Below are 20,508 nucleotides of genomic sequence, written 5' to 3' on the forward strand. Positions count from 1 at the left end.
CACACACATATTGTATACGTGAGCAAACACACAGCTGTGCTTGTCCACCATGGTGACAATATTTGCATTCTCTCACACAAGAGGTTCAAAACAATCCCTAGAGCTCTAATGTGTGTGTATGTGTGCATGCATGTGTGTGTGTGCATAGCTGATCAGTGGCTTTGTGTTTTCCAGTGTAAGGTTTCGTAACACACACTCGTTACATAACAGCAACAGGAGTGGAGCTGGGAAGAGAGAGCGAGGAGAGGGGGCGCACACATCTATGTACGTCAGCATCCGACCCATCCACTGACGGAGGGATTCACTGGGGAAAAGCTTCTTCTTTTCACATACTCATGTTAGCACCTGAGATTTGAAGCATCTACAGCTCAATTTTCCTTTCTGTTCGCTGTGTGTGGTTTTTTTTTTAGGCAGATATTGATTGAATGACATGATGAAGCATGTGCAGCGGGTGGCGTGAAGGATGGTGCTGCTGATGCAATTGCTGTTATTTCTTTTACTTAAGGGCACAGAAATAATTTATATAGAAATTCATGGCTGCACAATGTGATTTATTTATCTCCTATGGGGCCTTTTTCATTGTAGTTCCTCAGTCCGACTGTCAGCCGCATGACTTATGGTTCCAAATTTACACATCATTTGCATGTTTCTGCTTCTGCTCGAACATAGATTTGTATCAGGCTGACTTGAGATATGAAGTGAATTCATATCTTTAAAAAAAGTACAGCATGACTTTAAAGCACATTAGCACTGTGCATTGAAGTCATGTTGTAGAAGAGCAACTGAGGGTGCATGTGGGTTAAAAAATTAAGTAAAGAGAGAAGGAAAAAAAGGTAATTTAGCTTTGGAGAACACACTACAATCCTCCTTCAGGTCATGTACCAGTATGCGCCTCCACACTGCCCCTAAAGGTGGTGGATGGCAGCGCGATGAGCTGTACAAAGCCTTTAATAGCAGAGGGCTGTTAGTTCCCGTCTCCCCAGGGGCAAAGAGTAATAACAGTTTGATGGAGAAGACAATGCAGGCTGTGACCTCATTTGGATGTGTTTCGCTGGACTGAGAGAGCAGATTTTGCATAGTGTCTGCATGTGTGTATGTCTGATTGTGTCCCTCTTTGATGGTACGCTTAAGAGAGATGGACTAAGTATTTAAGGGCATCGATCAAGCTATTAATTATCCACTTCAGCCTCTCTCTGTGGGATACATATAGCTACAGCAACATATTTTCCCACAGCTCCCTGGGCCAAAGAGCCCTGTTCTTTAATGCAACACCACTTGAAAAAGACATGCCACCTCAGCTGAGCTGTGTAAGCAGAAGGATGTTCGATGTCTGACAATAGACTGGAGCACAAAGATGAGTGTCACTCGGCTTTTCCTAGAGGGATTGGAAGCACTCCTCAGCACTCTTGAAAAGTGCACACATGGCCTGCCTGTCACCTTATGCTCAATTAGATAGGCAGATATTGTTTGTGGCATAGTACAGATAATTACAATTGAGTGCCTCTTTTTTTTTAAAATCACACACATCCACAAATGTTGCTTATGCAATCTAAAATCCATAACAGTCTAATCATATTTAATTGTTTTATTAATTAAAGAGATAATGGAAGCAAGCAGCAACATGGATGATTAAATAAACTCATCTATCTAATCAACTGCTTGTGGCACTGTCCAAACACTGCAGAGTTTACAGTTTATCATGCTTTCATGGATGATTGCACGTTTGTATTGCGCGTACATTAATATACTGAAGTTATTATAGACTCACTACAGTTGGATCAAGGTCATTTTAAATTAAAAAAGACAGAAGATCAAATTCCAACCTGCAAACATGACAAAAAATACAGTATAAAACTTTTTTTGGGGTGAACTAGAATACATACTTGTAAGTCCAAAATTAATTAATAAAAATTTAAATACAAAGTTTCATAGCAGTCCATATAATAGTAGGTATAGATTTTTCAGACATGGACAAACTGTCATTCTTACAGACCAGCTTCAAAATATTAAAACCTAGGCCCACGTCAGTGCTCTATCAACAAAGAGTAAAGACAACATGCTAAATTGCAGTATCATACAGCGATAATGCATGAACAACTCACTTGTTTCACGTGCAAACACATACTTCAGCTTATTATACCTCTTCACATTTGCAGTTCAACAGGTGCGTCATTGTGAAAGGTGCAGAGAGGTAAAACGTTTTGCGAAGAAAACTGAGGAGCACTCAGGTGAGTGCAGCAAGGAGCCAGTCACCCTCGATGGACTCTGTCGCCTTCTAGCAAGGCTAATCAACCACCTCTTGAGCAGACAGTTAGCTTAATATATGCCTGTCACTTTAGATCTGAGTAATGATTTCAAATCTTCCAAGGAGAATGAGAGAGGGGGGGAGGAGAGCTGGAGAAACATATAAAGGGGTTGACTGATGTAGGCAGAGAGGCATAGCTGATAAGATGTGGGAAGCACATCCTCCCCTCGCCTGCAGACCCACACCTTTAACTAGATGCAGTTTGACATTGTGTGTGCACATGTGCTCGTTTTGTAATAGAGGGACAGTGCAGCTATTTGTGTCACACAGTAACAGCTGGCCTTGCTTTGTCTTCAGTCTATTTTTGTGTTGCTCCATCAACTTCTTTAAAACTGCTGTTGTCTAATACAGCATGGATTTTCTTAGGAGTACTTACATACTTCACAGGAACCCGTTATGGGCTTAGCAGCCACATATTCTAAAGTCTCGCCATCCAGTACGTCACATCTGTCACTGCCTATATTATAAGCAAGTGTGTGTCTACGCATGCTCGCGCTCTGCTCTCACTTATGTGGGTCATTGGTGCCCTGCGGTATGGCATGCCCAGTCCTGTAGTGGAGGTGTGCTGATGTCAGGTTGCATTTAGCAGAGCAGGATGATTAACCAGGGATGTGTCCTTGTTATTACTGAGAAGTCCAGGAAAAAAACCGTTGATCTGTTAAATGGGCGATGAAAGGAGGGAGGTTGGCCTCGGGTACTGTTAACTAACAATGATGGATAACAGGGGCAGCAGAGCATCTGAGTGACAGCTTTGTGACCTGGTAGTGGAAACATTGGATCCGAATAGTGACATTAATCTAACAGGAGTTTTTTTTTTCTTCTCATGTCAGTGTGGTTGTCTTTGTTAAAATACTCCATATCAGTATTCAGAGAATGCTGGATGCTCACTGTTAGTAGCAGCTGTTACACATCTACATGCTAATTTTTTAAATTATACAGTAAAGTGTGTTTCACAGGCTTGAAGTTATGAATTGAAAATGAAAATGCATAGTGCTGGTTCCCTACTACGACAGTGAAGGGCTACCATGTAATGTCATAGCAGTACGATGAAACAGTGTCTTGAGAATATATTTGATTTTCCACCTTATCAATGTAATGGACAAGGAAACAAAGCACATGATAGTACAATTTGTAGTAATGTGCATTTGCAGAGTAACACTTGGTCTAAAGTTATTAGGTTGTATGTTTAAATCCAAGGTTATCAATGGCTCAGGAGAAGTGAAAAATCAGGTGGAAAATCTTGCAGTCAAGCATGCTGTGCTCACGTCATTATTAAAGTACTGTGATCTGGATACAGTAAGATGGATCTGCATGTAAAAAAACTGGACTTGTGTACACTCGCTCAATTGACTGCATTTGATAGTTCTGTGTGATAAATTTGATTTAATTGCCTTTGTTTTTGATAAATTGATTGACACATAATTGAAGAGTTGCAGAAATAAATTGATCACTTTACCAATAAAGACCAGTTCATTTTAATTTATAAAAATTACTCTGTAAACAAATGTTTTAGAACATTAAAAACAAGTACAGAAACATTTAGTTTCTGTACTTTGGGTCATTGATTGTGCTTCAAGCTCCTGCAGGAATAATATTCACCAATGAGAGTGAGATACTGTATAAGCCTCAGCTTACTGATCTTGTTTGTATTTGTTGTGTGTTTGAGTTTGAGCAGGGGTGCACACCCATGGGTACTGGAGCCTAGTGTGAAAGGGAAGCACACTTTTCCTGAGCCTAGGGAGAAGGAAGGAAGCCATCTCCACTAAACAACACACACACTACTATTCCTGCAACTGCATACAGTAGGTCTAGGAATAGACTTGACTTCTGCACACAAACACACCCACCTTGCAGGCCCTATGTATTATTTTTAAAATTATATTTTATGTGCTACCCATAGATTATGGGATGACCACTATGACTAACATCATTGCTGCTGAAAATATTTATGGTGTAGGTGGTCTATGGTTCATACATTTGGAATATAGCAGTTGTCTTTTATAAGTTCTTCACCTAGTGTAAGGTTACTGAGAAATCTTACTTTTTTGTGGTCCACCCCTGTAAACAGGATGCTCACGTGCGAGTCACACCCATCCCTGTGCTTCCTCTGCTGTGCATTCCCATTCCCATGAAATTTGCCTTGATCCACTCATCCCATGTCCATGTGAGATAGTTGTAAACGGCAGCATCTGCTCAGGACTGGCTTTCAAACTCCTCTTATCAGAAAATCAGCCCACTCGAGCTGTCTGTATTGTTCTCCCTCTGAAAAATCGCTTGCTGTTTTTGGTCCATCAGCATTCAGGGGGGACAATTTAGACAGCTGCACATATGGAGATGGTTAATCACTGTCACTGTATGTGTGTGTGTGTGTTTGGATTTCATCATGGGGAAGAGTAGGAGGAGGAGTACGGTGCGTATGTTTGTGCACATGCTTATGTGGGTTCCAACAAAAGGCCTAAAAATAGTAGGGATATGCCCATGTGACATATTGAGGCTAAAAGCTTGTGAATAATTTGTCTAATGCAACACATACCCCCTTCTTAAGCTTGCTCATGAAAATATGCTCATGCTGGTTACCTTTGCCAGCCAGCAGGGTTGGAAGGGGGAACCGGTCTGTTCAGTCACCCCACTTGGTTTGTCTGTCTGTTAGGAAGCTATAATGTGGATTTGGATGGAATTTGGTGGATGATAGCTCCTGGCCTAAATATTACTGTTTTTGATTTTGGTGCTGATGACCGGGAATTTAAGATTTAAGCGTTCATATTATGCTGCATTCGTTTAATTCCTGCTGTTTTCCTGCAGGTATAAAACAGATAAATATTCTAGTTTGTGTGCTTAAACTAAGATAAAAATGTAAGCATTTATTTTTCAAAGAAAAATCAAAACACAACATGATACTAGCTTTTTATTAATATTAAAAGTTGAGTGTGTGTTTATTTGGTACATGCTGGGTGATAGTTTTCCTCTTAAAAATCATTTTGCTTCCTTAGCTAATCTTCCTTGTCTTTCCCTTCCCCATGTTTCCTCTTAAAAGACACTTCGGTCCCCAGTTTAACACACTTATCTTAATAACTTACTGTATTTGAAAGTGAAAACAAAATAGGGCATCTGTTATATTTGTCTGTTGCATAGCAAAACCATTTCCATGCACAACAATGTGGACAGTTTCATTTGCTTCCTGCAGTCTCCCCTTGAAGTGCAATTAAATCAACAGTGAAGAGCAGTTGGTCCAAAACAGAGAAGACAAAGTTTACAGGATAAACACCCAAAAAATATTTAGGGATGAATCTGGGGCAACAGTAGAAAGATTCAGAAGGTACACTATCTTAAGGAGTTGATGTCTAGTATTGTTTTTAACTAAATATAATTTTTAGCTGTAGCCATCAATTTTGATTTATCCTAAAAGTTACCATTTAAAGATGCCACTTTTTTTTTTTTTTAATTTAAATTTACTGGGATTTACAACATATAAAAATTTAATGTCAGTTAACCTAACAGGCACATATAATTGTTTGTACCAGTTTGAAGATGACAATTTCATGTACAGTACTTTACAGGCCTAAAGTCTGTAGGGATTCTAGTAAGGCACTATAAATATTACAGATTTCATGTCATGATATCTCATTAAAACACGTTTATCCATATTTATCTCTAGATTATGATTGCCAGCTTTTGATTGCTGCTGTGAAGTCAAAGCTGATTGCCAGAGATCAGAGAGAAATGATGAAAAAGAGGTGTGCTTTCATGCTGCTTAAATTGTCATATACGGTGTATAAACTGTAGATAGCTTCACAGCTTTGTGCACAGTGTAAAAAGCTTATGCCATTATTTAACTTGGCATTGGTTTGTAACTAATCCTTCATCTAAATGAGTAAGACACACCTTTATCTCAAGAGCCACCCACTTGTGTTAAAGCAGTATGGACATATGCTTCATTGTTATTCATCATATTCTAAGTGTAATTTCTGGAGTTTTCTATTCCATGTTGAGTGTTGATGTTAGGATAGACTGCAGAATTATGGTTATTCGTGCTGTAGCAAATGTAGCAAACAGTGTTACATTCTCATACTTTTTTTTTTTTTTTTTTAATGCTTAGTTTGTATGAGGAATGCTGAAAACGTAAACTGCTGTGTAGGTTGCATCTTTGCACTATAGGCTCGGGTTGTATTGGATACTGTCTAGTTATGTGCAATAAAGTCTACTGTTTAAGCATACCAAGACAGCTTGCATCTAACAATACTGTGTTATGTTACACACACAGCATTTAGAGGAAATATCCTTTTGCAAACTGTGTTTCTGATTCTGCTGTGAACACAGGATTAGATCATAGCACAGTGGAAAAGTCAGGGTTCAGTGAAAAAAAATAAAAGATACGATCTTCTACTTTGTATGAAACCTTGCTCCATGGACAAGGTGAATTCATCTGTGGATATGTTGTGAAAAACATTAGAATAAAATATGAATTGCTATGACCTCAGGTTGAGCTACATCAGCTCAAATAAGCCACTCTCTGGTCAGAATATTATTAAACTCTACTCGAGTGAGGTTGGATGAAGATGGTGTGCAGTACAGTACGCTACTGCATTAACCTTACAGTCGGCATGTGAAAGAGCTAAATTATTTAAAGTCATGGGAACGTGTGCAAGTTTGCACTTGTTTAAGTCTTTCCTTCCTCTCTTTAACTTAGCTCCACTCCCCCACCCTTCAGTATGAAGCAAAATTAAATATGTGTTTGTAAGCGACAGCACAAGAGGGAAGCAGCTGGTTTACAGCAAAACTTTGTAAAGCAATCCTTGAATCTCTTAACTTAATAAGAAAACAGTGAGGTTAAATATGCTGCAAGCAAAATACACAAAACTAGAATGGCGAAAGTAAAAGCCAGGGAGCCGGACAGATCGAAGAGAAATGACAGGGGGAGGACAGAAGCACATGCCTGCCTGGGGTGGTATTTTGCGGAGGTGGAAGTAGACAGAAAGCAGGTGGATGTTTAGACAGAACGATAAGACAGCCTGGCTGACAGAACGCCTGATAAGCAGCTTGACTGTCAGGTTTGGCAGGCTAGCAGTGAAGAGAACAGGGCTTGGAGGAGAGACAGACAGATGGGTAAAACTGAATAAAGCAGCTCAGAAAGTGTGAGAGCATAATTTCAAAGAGATGCACCTGGTGTTAAATTTAAGACTCTATTAATGTAGAGCTGCCCTGAACACAAATCCACTATCTCAACAACTGTTGGATTGATTGATATGAAATTGTATTGTGACATTCTTTGTCCCCAGACAATGGAGGTCATTGACGTTAGCGATCCCCTCTCTTTTCACATCTACACTGCTGTTAGTTACACAGTATCTCTCTTTCTTTCTTTTTTTTTTTTCCACAGGGAAGCCCCAAAACATCGAGAGCTCAGAGCGTGTCCAGCTGTCAGGGACATACAACGTTCGGAAAGGGAAGCTCCAGTTACCAGTCAACCGCTGGACCAGACGGCAGGTCATCCTGTGCGGCACCTGCCTCATCGTGTCCTCTGTCAAAGAGAGCCAGACAGGGAAGATGCACATTCTGCCACTCATTGGAGGAAAAGTATGTTAAGGCCGCAACTGCATCACATATATATATATATATATATTATTTTAATGCTTGTGATATGTAATTTATGCTTAGGATCATAAACCCATGAAGTCACATCACCTGATATGACCTGATAAAGTCATTCTTAGTATGCTCTGTCTCGCCCCGCAGTGGAGTTTGTCCTCAGCAACATTTCACCTATAACAGCTGTCCTTTAGTTTGACACTCAAACAATGCTTTCTGCTTTGTTCATTTCAGCTCAAAGTCAAACAGAATAGGTGCAAACCAGGTTTCACATAGTCAAAATGTTTTTAGCATTCTGCAGGGATGTTTCTATTCTGTACGCAAGACTTGCTGTAATGTTTGGTGTAATGGAAGAAATCAAGTAACCTTGTTTCTTTCTGTACTTTTTTTAAGCTGATTCCCTTTATCCCCTTTATTGCTTTATAGATCAGTCTATCTGCAAGGCCAGTAAATAAACTCTAAGGGCTCTTCTGAAAAGCCCTTTCTACCTGTCTACCTGCGACAAAGGACACTCCATATTCCACCACACCCAGTTTTTAAACATTTCTAGACAACATGTGACCTCTAGTCAACCATTCATCTACACAGTGCCACTACATGCACCTGCATGTAGTGAATTTGTGTTTATGTGTGCCAGTATTCAGAAACCATAACTAGTCAGCCATTCATTCACAGAGTCCATGTGTTGGAGTGTGTGACTGTCTGAAAAGCAGTTTCACATGTTCTTGCTTATGTCATATACAGGTACATGTAATTCGATTATGTGTACCTTATATATTTTCAGAGTGTCATCATCAATCAGCCATTATGTGTTATATTTGGTTTAACTTCTAGTGAGATGTCCATGTGTCAGCTTTCCTTCGCTGTTTTTTTTTCTTGTATTTCCTGACTTTATAGGCGTAGGTTTATAATTTATATTCAGAGGTGGGCCAGAGATGTCAGTATTTCAGATTCTAATGTCACTCCTGTGTGTGTCGTGCTGCAGGTTGAGGAGGTGAAGAAGCACAATCACTGTTTGGCCTTCAGCTCAGCAGGACCTCAGAGTCAGACGTACTACGTCAGCTTTGACAGCTTCACGGAGCACCTGCGCTGGCACAGACACGCTGCCAAGGTACTGTGTGTGTGTGTGTGTGTGTGTGTGTGTGTGTATTTGTGTGTATTTGTGTGTTTGTGTGTTTGTGTGTGTGTTTATCAGACTTGGAACAGGTAAAAAAGAAGCACGCGCTCAATGGCACTATTTACTGGTGGGCTGCATTGTATTTCAGATCATGTGTGACTGTGAGCTAGAAGCATGAAAATGTGGCACTGCAGTCCTGCTCTCCATATGAGCTGAATGGATTGAAATGAAATATTTTATATTTTATTACTGTCCAAACTAGTTTATAGTGTTTCTGGGTGCACACACACATAAACACTACTCATAGTCCTCTCTTCTTTTTCTCATTTTAACTCAAGTAGGCCATAGCCAGAAAACCTCTTTTCTAAATATTAACAGGGACATGCATGTCACCAGCACCCAGAGGGCCACTCAGAATAGAAGCCTGCATAGAAGCAGCACGTGCCACAGTGAAGACTGCTGAGCCTCTAGCTAACTGTGCTCTGAAAGGCTCGAGTTCACAGACTGTAGATTTTCATGTGTAAGATAAGCCAGACACTACTGCTGTCATTTTATTTCAGATGGCACATTCTGTGTTTCTGCGAACAAATGACCACAGGATAACACTCAGAAGTCATGTGATCTTAGGTCATTAACCTGATGGACTTTCCCTCGACTTTCTCTGACTCTCTAATGCAAAGAAGATTAGCCAGTGAATGACATTTGATCCCCTAGCAGCAGGGGACACACACACACACACACACACATACGTACATACAGTAAACCAGTAAAGTGTTAAACAAAAAATATTTTTATTTTTCTCTGTCACTTATCCTCTTTTTTTTTTTTTTTTTTTGCTTTCCTTTCCACCTCCATCTAGATGGTGTCCCAGAGAATCAACTCAGTTGATCTGTCCTGCTGTAGCCTGGAGCAGCTTCCTCCCAACCTCTTCTACAGCCATGATCTCACCCACCTTAACCTCAAGCATAACTTCTTGCCTGCAGACCAGCAGCTGCAGCAGCTACAGAGGTACAATGACATCGTAAATCTACAGTAAACACACCTGAACTAAACTATAAGGAGGAGGAAGAAGCAGGAAGAAGTGAAAGATAAGAAAAGAGAGGACAGACGTGAGGAGGTGTTACAGGTTGGGTGGTGTGAATGGGTTGGTCTGGGCAGGATGTGACTTGGGAAGGTTAAACAAAGCTCACATAGTTTGGCCAGAAAAGGAGATGGGCAGGGCCATTTTACAAGGAAAGAGACAAGACACACTGGTCACAGCAGGTCATGACTGGCTGGTTTGGACAGCTTTTGCCTTCGCCTGCAATTTGCAAGCCATCATCCTGAGCAGTCTAGGACCAGGGCCATGAGCACACAGGGACAACAGAGGCTAGCCAGGGCTGTGCTGTATCAGGCTAGGCCAAATGAGCCCATAGTCCAGAAGGGTTGATCTTCATCTGCAGGGAAGCTTTTAATGTGCCTGGCCCCTCTCTCTCTCTCTCTCTCTCTCTCTCTCTCTCTCTCTCTCTCTCTCTCTCTCTCTCTCTCTCTCTCTCTCTCTCTCTCTCTCTGTCTCTGAGCACCATCTGCTACACGCTTATCATGGTCCCAGATTAAAACCTACATCCAAGACGGATGTATGCGTGTGCTCATTTATGTGCGTGCATGCGTGAGTTCACCTTGTTCATGTGTACACTGTGCACGTGTCGCTGTACCTTTTTCTGAATATTACCGCCAAAAAATGTTTACAATGTAACTAAGTGAATTGTGTGAGATGATGTGTTGGAAGAATGGAGTTTCTGCGTGAGAGGGAGCGATGGTTGCATGCTCATGTGCAACAGAAGAAGTGGGTGCAGACTACAGATTTTGGGTCAGTGCGTATAGTATGGTGTTTTTTATTTATTTATTTATTTTTTGTCTTTTTAGATGACTGGATGTACAGGAATATGTTTGTGTGTGCTTTGCCGGTTTCTCCTGTATGCCTGTGTGTCTTCCTGATGGAAAATTATAAATACCCATGGCTCTGTTATAGCCACTTTCTTTTATTTGTTTATTTATTTTTTAAATCTTCAGGATAATAAATGGTGTTGAAAAGAAGATGAGGCATAGGAAATAGTTAGTTTTTAAGTCTAAACGAGGGGCACACAGCTTCCCTTGCTGGTCAAGAGCGATAGCATGCATTTAGCTTTGGCAAACTTAAGTAGACTCATCCACATTTGACCCAGTGTGAGAGAAAAAGAGGTCAGTGATGAGAAAGAGATGAAGAGTTGGCTTAAAAAAAAAGAGGGGTACTGACAGAAACATGGAGCAGAGTTACTTGAGTCCTCGCTTCACCACTGAGAGACTCAAGTCAGAAGAGCTGGAGTCAAGAACAATAATACTCTGTGTGCAAGCTTATGGATGTGGGCGAATGTGTTTTGGTGTGGACAGTTGTGTGAGAGTCTGTTTTTGTTTCAGTATAAACAAGGACTTTCTCTGACATTTAGCACGGGGTCTCAGTGCTTTGTATTTTTCCAAGAGGAATGGAATGTGTGAACCTGCCACATGCCTCTGCCCTATTCTCGTTTCTGTCTAGCCACGTACTGACTGTGGGTGAACTGCCAATCAGATATGCATAATCAGTTGTCTGGGATACTAGCTCTTTCCTGTGGAATGGGACTGCCTTCCCAGCATGCATTTCTCTCCGAGACGGACAGAGGTCACTGAGGGGAATGGCTGATGTTCCATGCATATCACTGAACCTGTGACCTGTTTATTTACATATGTATGACAGTTTAGCGAGTCATGAAGGACATAAAAGTCGTGGAAATGAAGAGACAGGGAGGAATGTTGGGCAGAATACTGGCAGAAAGACAAAATTTGAGGTGAAAAGGGTGATTTAAGGACATGTGAAAGGAGTAAAGTTCCATTGATAGATATTTTTGGCCACTTAGGGGCAGCGGAAGGTTAAATAGTATAAACTTAATCTGGGTGTTAACATGCTGTTGGCTATTTACACATTCAGCAGATACAGAGCAACATTAGCAATAGAAAAGAGTTGTGTTGATGTTTACCTAATGAACAACTGAAAGTGAGCCAGATTTTTGCAGCTTTAAATAATCATTGGAAGGCATAAGGAGAAAAAGAGATCATGATAGGAGAAAATGTGTGACATGGGCATTACTCAGCAGTTTGCAGAGGTTGATTTAATAGTGGAATGACATTTTCTCACACAAACCCTAACCCACTGCTTGTAGGAGTCATGGTCAGGTGGAATTTCTTGGCCACCCTAATCAATAGCCCTGATGTCTCGGTTCTCTTTTCCACCATCATTGTGATATAGTGTGTGCATGAGTACATACAGAGGAACATCAAGTAGTGCCAGTGTAAGCAGCTGCTCCTGCAGTGTTAATATGGCGCACTGCCCATGTCCGGCTCACCATAGCTGCTCAATCTGTGCATGATAGGTGATAGCAGGTTGCATGTGTGGGTATGGTTGTGTCTGTATGTGTGTTGCTAAACCATAGTCCCTTGGCTCCCCTGCCCCCTGTGGGGCCAACCTCCCTGAAGGTCACCACTCTGTCATGTACACAAAGCCAAATACCACTGGTCAGCGGTGTTTAAATGAACACAGGCATCGATTCCACACTTACTTGTTCAAGTCTTAGGATGGATTTGGTTCATGGGTGTGTTGAATCTAGACGTGTGTTTTTCATAGGTTCTGTGCAAGCTTTACTTTACATTTCTTTCTCTTTAAACGCAGGTTTTCTCGTCTGCGGAGCCTCAACCTCTCCAACAACCATCTTGGTCAGTTCCCCCTGGCCATCTGTGACATCCCCACCCTGACAGAGGTCAACCTCAGCTGTAACTACCTGGCCTCTGTCCCCGGCTCAGTGGGAGCCATGACCAAGTATGTAACAGCAGCAAGTTATTGCTGACAGAGCTCATTTAAACTATAGTAAATCTATTTGTGTTACACAGTCCTATGTAAAAACAGGGGCTGAATATATCGGAATATTAACTTTAGGAATACTGTACCCCAGTTGTAAATACACTTTATCTGATCTTCCTCTGTGGCTTTTCTACTATCGATTCTACTTTTTATTTACCTTACCTCTCTCTGCTTTTGGCTGCATGTGTTGGTATTTATCCAACACTTTCATTTTTTACTAGGGTCTTATTTCTGTGTTGGTGTCATCTTAAAGTCTGAAAATCAGAAAACTTTTCCACAGGCCAACCACATTTGTGCTTCTTTCAGCGTCAAAAGTTTACATAGCCAAATGTGGGTGTTACCTAGCAACAAGCACATGGTGTAACACACCACCATGGTGTACCTTTCTAGTTTAAACATGTAAGTAAACTACAAAAGAACCTGACCTGATCGTCTGTGGTGTTTTCCCATGACATTTTATCTCAATCATGGCCTGCCACTGGGCTGTTTGTTTTTTAGTCACTTCCAAGTCATATATATATATATGTTTCTTTTTTGTGTGCACACCTGAGCTTTTCTTTACAAATGCTGCCTGAGGACTTCACATTACATTTTAAATAAAATTATGCCATATGGCTCTAGCAGCTATGAAATTATATTAGGCCTACTTGGTGAAGGTTACTCTGTCTGCTGAACTTGGCAGATTACTTGGCTCTAGACCAGTGTTTTCAAGAGGATGGAACAAAACTTATTTTGCTGACTGAAGATCATTCCTTTCCTCATGGAAAGCTCCAAAGCATTTTAGTGTTTTAGGTGCACATCAATATCTTATCTGTTACTTACTCTACAAAAAAGTAACTACATAAATTTGATCATTAATAAATACATTATTACAGTGGGACCCATTTCCCCCTTTATAACAATGCAGGATACTGCATAGTTTTGTCATTCTGCAGTTTTGTCAGTACAGACAGCTTGTATAGGACATACAGGTATGTGGGTTGAATCAGGCCTAGATGAGAAGTTAATCTGCGGGAATGATCTGGTATGTCTGAAAAATTCCAGAAGTGGCCAGTAGGGCATTTTGGCTGCTACTGCCATCTGCTGGATAGTAAGTGTACGGATTATGAATGCTGAAATTGTTGAACAATTCCTAGTTGGCAGGTTCTGACTCTGAGCTGAACTATGTGCGCAAACAAAGACACATTTGGTTTGTTTAAAATAACACCCTGCCTATTTCCCCTTTCTTCAACGAGGTCAATGGTCTAATGTAATTTTCGTTTCTCAGTTTGCAGACTTTCCTGTTGGACGGAAACAGTCTAGATGAGCTTCCCAGTGAGTTGGGTTCCCTCCAGAGGTTGAGTTACTTAGGCCTTTCCTTCAACCAGTTCAACCACGTGCCCCAGGTTCTGGAGCGGTTAGCCTCCATGGAGAAGCTGTGCATGGCTGGGAATAACCTAGAAACTCTCACCCTGCAGAATTTCAGACTGCTCCGTGTCAAACACATTGATCTAAGGTACAACAACACAGGAGGATTGTTACAAATAAATAATAATAAAAAAAACATTATAAGATAACTGCTTTTTTGCAACCTCATGAAGAACAAGTAGTCCCCAGTCGTGTTTACCTCAAGCAATGTCCTAAATGACACTTGTTAACCCACTTATGATAGAAACAAAAACACTAAGAGAAAGCCAAAACATGAACAGACAACTATACAGCACGGAATCAGGAAATCATTTGCCTGTATTGGCTACATTGGGTAACTTCACATTGTTTGGTAAAAGCACAGACCTGGAATGACTTGCAGTATTTTCCAGTTAATACTCCACTCCTTCTAACATACTTAAGCAGTGTTAGAAAATTGGATTCCCAATGTTGTCATCTACCTGGACAAATATCTGTTTGACTTTGTCTTCAAGTCAGTTTTTTTTTTTAAATTAGAGGGTATATTGAAAATATAATAAACAAGCCATTATAAAAGCATAGAAATATCTAATAATATTTAACATATTACAGTATAAGTAGCCTTTATAGTACCATAGAATTAATATTTAATTTTAATTTAATTTTATCCTTTTTTTTTTTTTTTTTTTTACAATAACAGTAGAATTTATGCCATGTTATTTGTTATTTTCTTTTGCTGTCCAGCAATTTATTATTTCAAAACAACAGCAGTCTTTCTAATCATCATTGGCTGTGACTAGATTCTGGTCATTTATTTATGGAACAGAATGCTTATCCTTACATTTCAATATTTTATGTCCAATTAATGTTTGCTGTAGATGGTTTCTAGTAATTTTATGCTTGAACTATGTAATGTATCAGCAGGTGACAGAATAGTCATTTAGTGTAACCTATTCACTACTCACTTAAGAAATCAAAAACCACTTTCATCAGTGTTGCACACAGAATAACTTAGTAAACAAAACTCAAGAAGCTGCACGATAAATCAGGCATGACCCAAGGCATATTCCCTGCTGTACAAGAAAAGGTCACAGCCCGTGCAGTTCAACCTGAGCCAACTACAGCTAAACTTTTGCCTCCTTCCTGCTCCCTCTGTCAGATTGAATAAGATCTCAAACATGGTGCCAGATGAACCCGACCTGCTGAGGCACGTGACGCAGCTGGATGTGAGGGATAACAGGCTGATGGACCTGGACACTTCAGTCTTCCCCAGGCTTGAGGTGCTTCACTGCGAGAGGAACTGCATCACCCGCCTCAAGGCCAAGGGTTGCTTACTCAAAGGCATCTATGCCTCCAACAACGGTGGGTTTGGCATGCATTCTCTTCTGCAAGAGCAACTGTGTGGTTAGAAAAAGATATACCCTCTTCTCTCTCACATTGCTGTCACATCACTAGTATTGAAACTGAACTTTCTGACACGTGTTTCTCTGAACTTGCAACGTATACTCCTTTATTTTATTACATAATTATTGCCCCCCATGTTCTTCCCTCTACATGCATCTGTTTTTCTCATTAGTGCTGCAGTCTCATTGTCTTTCTCTTTCCTCTCTAGCTTGTCACCCCCCTCCTAAATGCTCCCCTCCATTTTCTATCATCTACCTGCCTTTGTAATAGGCTGCATCTGTCCTTGCTGTAGGTTAATGTGTTTGGATTTTTCCCTACAGAGCTACAACAACTGGATGTCAATCCTGTGCCCTCCAATCTCAATTACATGGACATCTCGAGGTGAGAAAAATCCCCAAAGTACACACTTGCATACAAAAAAGGAATTCAACATTAATAAAAAAAATAAAAAAAACTAGTTTGATTATGTAGAGTCCATCTGTGCTCTGCAACAGCAACAGAGCAGTAATTGTACAATGGGAGAACACTTCCTTTAAAGGTCTACTGCCTGCATGACCTTCATTTACAGTAAAAGGATCCTTGAAAGAGTAGTAAAATGTGAACTTGTCATTGTGTTACTGCGTCACCTGTGATATGACACAATTAAGTGAAAGGGTCCTGTATTTAGTGACTTCGTGCTCAATAAAAGGTCTGATTCCTTTTTTCCATTTTGGCCTTGAGAGATTGTCACACTTGACATAGACACGAGAGAATTATTAACTTCTCTGTCTCACAGTTTAGACTTCAGTTACCTGATTAAAATGTGTCTGTAATGTTACAAAAAATGAAAAAATCCAGTTTACATTCAAAATCTTTCTGGAGCAGGACTGTTGGGAATTCAAATACATCATCCCAATATATTTTATTCCAAGTTAAGTATCTAGCTTTGCAAACTGCACATAATTTATCATCATTGTCATTCCCACCCAGGAACCATATGGAGTCTGTGCCAGACTGGCTGTGTGAAGCAAAGAAACTGGAAGTTCTGGATGTGAGCCACAACCTCATCACAGAGCTCCCTGCACGGTGAGTCTCACTCTTTGCGAATGTGCCCGTAAGCCTGTAAATGGAGTACAGCACAGCATTATTCTCCCTGCCCTTTGTCAGCCAGTAATCTATCCCCCATAGAGCCTCGTAAATCACACAGATAGCCTGTAACCTCCACAGCTCTTGCCCAGTCTCTACCTCTTTGGAAAGCCTTTGAGAAGGTCAGCTCAGATGCAGCTCACTTCCTGCTCCTCTTCCTCGCGTCGCTCTGTCAGCCTTCTACCCTCTGCGTCTTTTTTTTCCCCCTCTCTCTTCCTCCTGTCCCCTCATTGTAGACTGTAGATTTATTTTTTACCCAGTATGTCAGCTTGATGAATTTCATCTGTAGGTTCCACTAGAGGCACTGCTATTTTCTGCTTTCCCGTCCTTATACTCACCCCCATCCCCCTGCTGCACTAACCTCATTTCCACGACTATTTCACTCTTTCATCGGCTCATTGTGTCATATAACCTATTCACCATCCATGTCCATTCGTATCTGTAATACACCACCAGTACAGTTCATATGTTTGATATTCTAACCCCACCATCTATATATTCTCCATGCCGCAGGTTGTTATGCAGCAACAGTCTGAGAAAGCTGAGTGCAGGACATAACCAGTTGCACAAGCTGCCTGAGAGAGTGGAGCGCCCTCTGCTGGAGGTTTTGGACGTACAGCACAATCAGTTGGTGGAACTGCCCTGCAACCTGTTTCTCAAATCTGACAGGTAGCATTAATCTTCAGCAAGAAGTGATTTGTTTTGTTTTAAATGAGGACAGGTAACACAGGGCCAAGGATGACAGGCAAATAAAAAGCAAGCAACCAGCAAAGGATGGGAAAAGGGAAAATTTCAATGTGGGTCATAAAAGTAGGAATTCAAACAAAAGTTTGCAATGAAAGTGGCTCACCTTGTTTTTCATCTCCGGGTCTGAGGGAAAACAAAACTGAGTCTATATTTTTCCACTTTCAGCTTGCGATGTGTAAATGCATCAGCCAATAAGCTCGAGCACCTACCTCCATCCAGCCTTTCAGAGGAGAGCCACAGCATCCTGCAGGAACTCTACCTGACCAATAACCGGCTGACAGACAAGTGCGTGCCAATGCTGACAGGCCATACACACCTTCGAGTTCTTCACATGGCCTATAACCATCTCCAGACTTTCCCAGCAAGGTGAAAACATGTTACACTCCAGTATGACCATTCACTCCTCTATCTACTCAGCTATATTTTACACCGGCCCTGGGACGAATGATTCCATTTTCATTGTTGTTTAATAATTATTCTTTTCTTTAATCAGTCATTTGGAGTTTTAGGTTGTTTTATCTGTCCAATAGTCCAAATCCTAAAGAGATTTTTTTACAGTAATATAAAGAAAGAGAAAACAATTAGAATTTCCCAAATGGTCTAGAGTCACAGTCCAACTGATGGATTGCAGCAAGAGTGCAGTTAAAGCTTAAAACCAACTTTAGTTGTATTATTTAGTGTTATTATTTAGTTGACCAACATAACAGCATTAATATACTACTTGTTCTAAAGGCTTTTTGTTTGACTAATCGATGAATGACTTCAGCTGATCAAAAGCTTTCCCTCTTCCAACAGTAAAATGGCCAAGTTGGAGGAGCTGGAGGAGGTGGACCTGAGTGGAAACATACTGAAGACTGTTCCCACCACCATCATGAACTGCCGCCGAATGCACACGCTCATCGCCCACTCAAATGCCATCGAGGTCTTTCCAGAGGTCATGCAGCTGATGGAGATGAAAGTAAGCCAACAGTAATAGCATATCTCCCCAAACTTGTTCTCTATACTGTATGTTTCACTGACTGGTATTCTCTGTTAGTGTGTGGATCTCAGCTGCAATGAGCTGAGCGAGATCACGCTACCAGAGAATCTGCCTCCCAAGCTTCAGGAGTTGGACCTGACTGGAAACCCTCGTCTCAACCTGGACCACAAGACCCTTGAACAACTCAAGTATGTATTTGCTTTTTTTTTTTTTTTTTTTTTACAGCTTTCTGTGTTTAATGCAGAAAATTTGTAGACTATGAGTGTGACTATGACTCATATTTGGAACATGGTGTATTTGATTTTTTTTTTTTTTTTATGTTTAATATAAGTCAGTGTACATATTTAATGTTGAACACCGTTCAAGCCTGGGGCCTGAGGAGTTTGCGCGTTATCCCTGTGCCTGTGTGGGTTTTTTCTGAGTACTCTGGTTTCCTGCCACAGTACAGAGGCATGCATGTTTGGGTTAGGCTAATCGGTGACTTTGAATTGCTCGTAGCTGTAAATGTGAGTATTTGTCTGTTTCTATGTGTGAGTCTGCTGAGAGACTGGCGTGTACCACACCTCATACTGAATATCTGTTGGGATTGGCTCCAGCTCACTATGACCCTGGAGCTCCAGGATAAACAGTGGATGATGGATAGGTGGATGTTGAGTCTGTCTTTTTTTTTTTTTTTTTTTTTGGAAAAAGCCAGAATGGAATCCTCTCACTGGTTTATCTATCTTCACACCTCCATATCATACAGAGTATTTGATCTTTGCCCTGTTTTTTTTGTTTTCTAGTAATATTCGCTGCTTCCGTATTGATCCTCCTCCAACCTTTTCATCGAATGAGGTATCTGGTGGGCCTGCTGTTTGGAGTCATGGTTACACAGAGGCATCAGGCATCAAGAACAAGTGAGTTCATTCCAGTCGATGAAAAAGAACAGCTGCCATCGCATCAGTCCGGTGAAGCCTCACTAATCCAAACAACTTGAGAAACGCCATTGTTAAAGCCAGATGACTCAAATGAAATATTAAAGCAGTGCTTACTGAAATCATACGTCATGTATAGTCACATGCCAGAACATGTGTAGAATACTCTGTAGAGACTAAGATGTAATTTAAGTTTGTGTTAATGCACGCTGAGGAAAAGATTTGAGCAGTTATACATATTGTTTCCACATGCAGTACATAAGTGATGCTCAGTAGGCAAGTGTTATTGTTGTACTGCACACTCAAATGAATAGAAGGCATTGTTTCCATGGTATGAAAAAGTATGAGCAATGTATGAACAGACGAGTTACGTCTTTGAAGCCCACATTGTTTCTGCCTCAGTGAAGTTATGGCCTTCTTCTCTTCTCCTTTTTAGACTGTGTGTTGCGGCCCTTTCGGTGAACAGTTTCTGTGGGAGTCGTGAAGCTCTGTACGGCGTGTTTGATGGGGATAGAAATGTGGAAGTGCCCTACCTTTTGCAGTGCACAATGAATGATGTGCTGGCTGAAGAACTACACAAGACCAAGAGTGAAGAAGATTATATGACCAACACCTTCCTCGTCATGCAAAGGTAGAATTGGCTTGACATGGTAAAGTTTGGTCCTCGATTAATCGGTCGTTGTTGTATGTACAAAACATCTTTTCTGTGTTACAAATTTCTGGTCTGAATACCAAAAACTAAAATCTGCACAAATAAACTTCCTCTTCCCCTACCTTTTGCATTTCCTCTGTTCTTGCAGGAGACTCGGAACTGCAGGTCAGAAGCTTGGTGGCTCAGCAGCTCTGTGTCACATTCGCCATGATCCCACTGACCCTGGTGGCTGCTTCACCCTCACAGCTGCTAACGTGGGCAAGTGCCAGGCAATCCTGTGTCGGGATGGAAAACCGTTGTCCTTGTCACTGCTTCATAATGTAGGGCTAGAGGAAGAGTACCGCAGGATCCGTCAACACAGGGCTATCGTCACTGAGGTAGAG

At 41.0% G+C, this 20,508-nt stretch overlaps 1 protein-coding gene across 1 annotated transcript in view; it reads left to right on the forward strand.

The window, feature by feature from the left end:
• Nucleotides 1-20,508, forward strand: part of phlpp1 (PH domain and leucine rich repeat protein phosphatase 1) — a 39,225-nt gene that overhangs the window by 15,979 nt on the left and 2,738 nt on the right. Inside the window, exons 2-16 of the mRNA XM_026313002.1 lie at nucleotides 7,683-7,879; nucleotides 8,877-9,002; nucleotides 9,868-10,016; nucleotides 12,730-12,876; nucleotides 14,186-14,413; nucleotides 15,464-15,666; nucleotides 16,029-16,089; nucleotides 16,678-16,773; nucleotides 17,347-17,502; nucleotides 17,746-17,946; nucleotides 18,376-18,538; nucleotides 18,617-18,747; nucleotides 19,342-19,455; nucleotides 19,910-20,104; nucleotides 20,274-20,502. Of these exons, the coding sequence (XP_026168787.1) occupies nucleotides 7,683-7,879; nucleotides 8,877-9,002; nucleotides 9,868-10,016; nucleotides 12,730-12,876; nucleotides 14,186-14,413; nucleotides 15,464-15,666; nucleotides 16,029-16,089; nucleotides 16,678-16,773; nucleotides 17,347-17,502; nucleotides 17,746-17,946; nucleotides 18,376-18,538; nucleotides 18,617-18,747; nucleotides 19,342-19,455; nucleotides 19,910-20,104; nucleotides 20,274-20,502 (2,396 nt within the window). The remainder of the gene's footprint in view (nucleotides 1-7,682; nucleotides 7,880-8,876; nucleotides 9,003-9,867; nucleotides 10,017-12,729; nucleotides 12,877-14,185; nucleotides 14,414-15,463; nucleotides 15,667-16,028; nucleotides 16,090-16,677; nucleotides 16,774-17,346; nucleotides 17,503-17,745; nucleotides 17,947-18,375; nucleotides 18,539-18,616; nucleotides 18,748-19,341; nucleotides 19,456-19,909; nucleotides 20,105-20,273; nucleotides 20,503-20,508) is intronic.

The sequence above is a fragment of the Mastacembelus armatus genome, chromosome 17, assembly GCF_900324485.2.
Source record: "Mastacembelus armatus chromosome 17, fMasArm1.2, whole genome shotgun sequence".
NCBI lineage: Eukaryota > Metazoa > Chordata > Actinopteri > Synbranchiformes > Mastacembelidae > Mastacembelus > Mastacembelus armatus.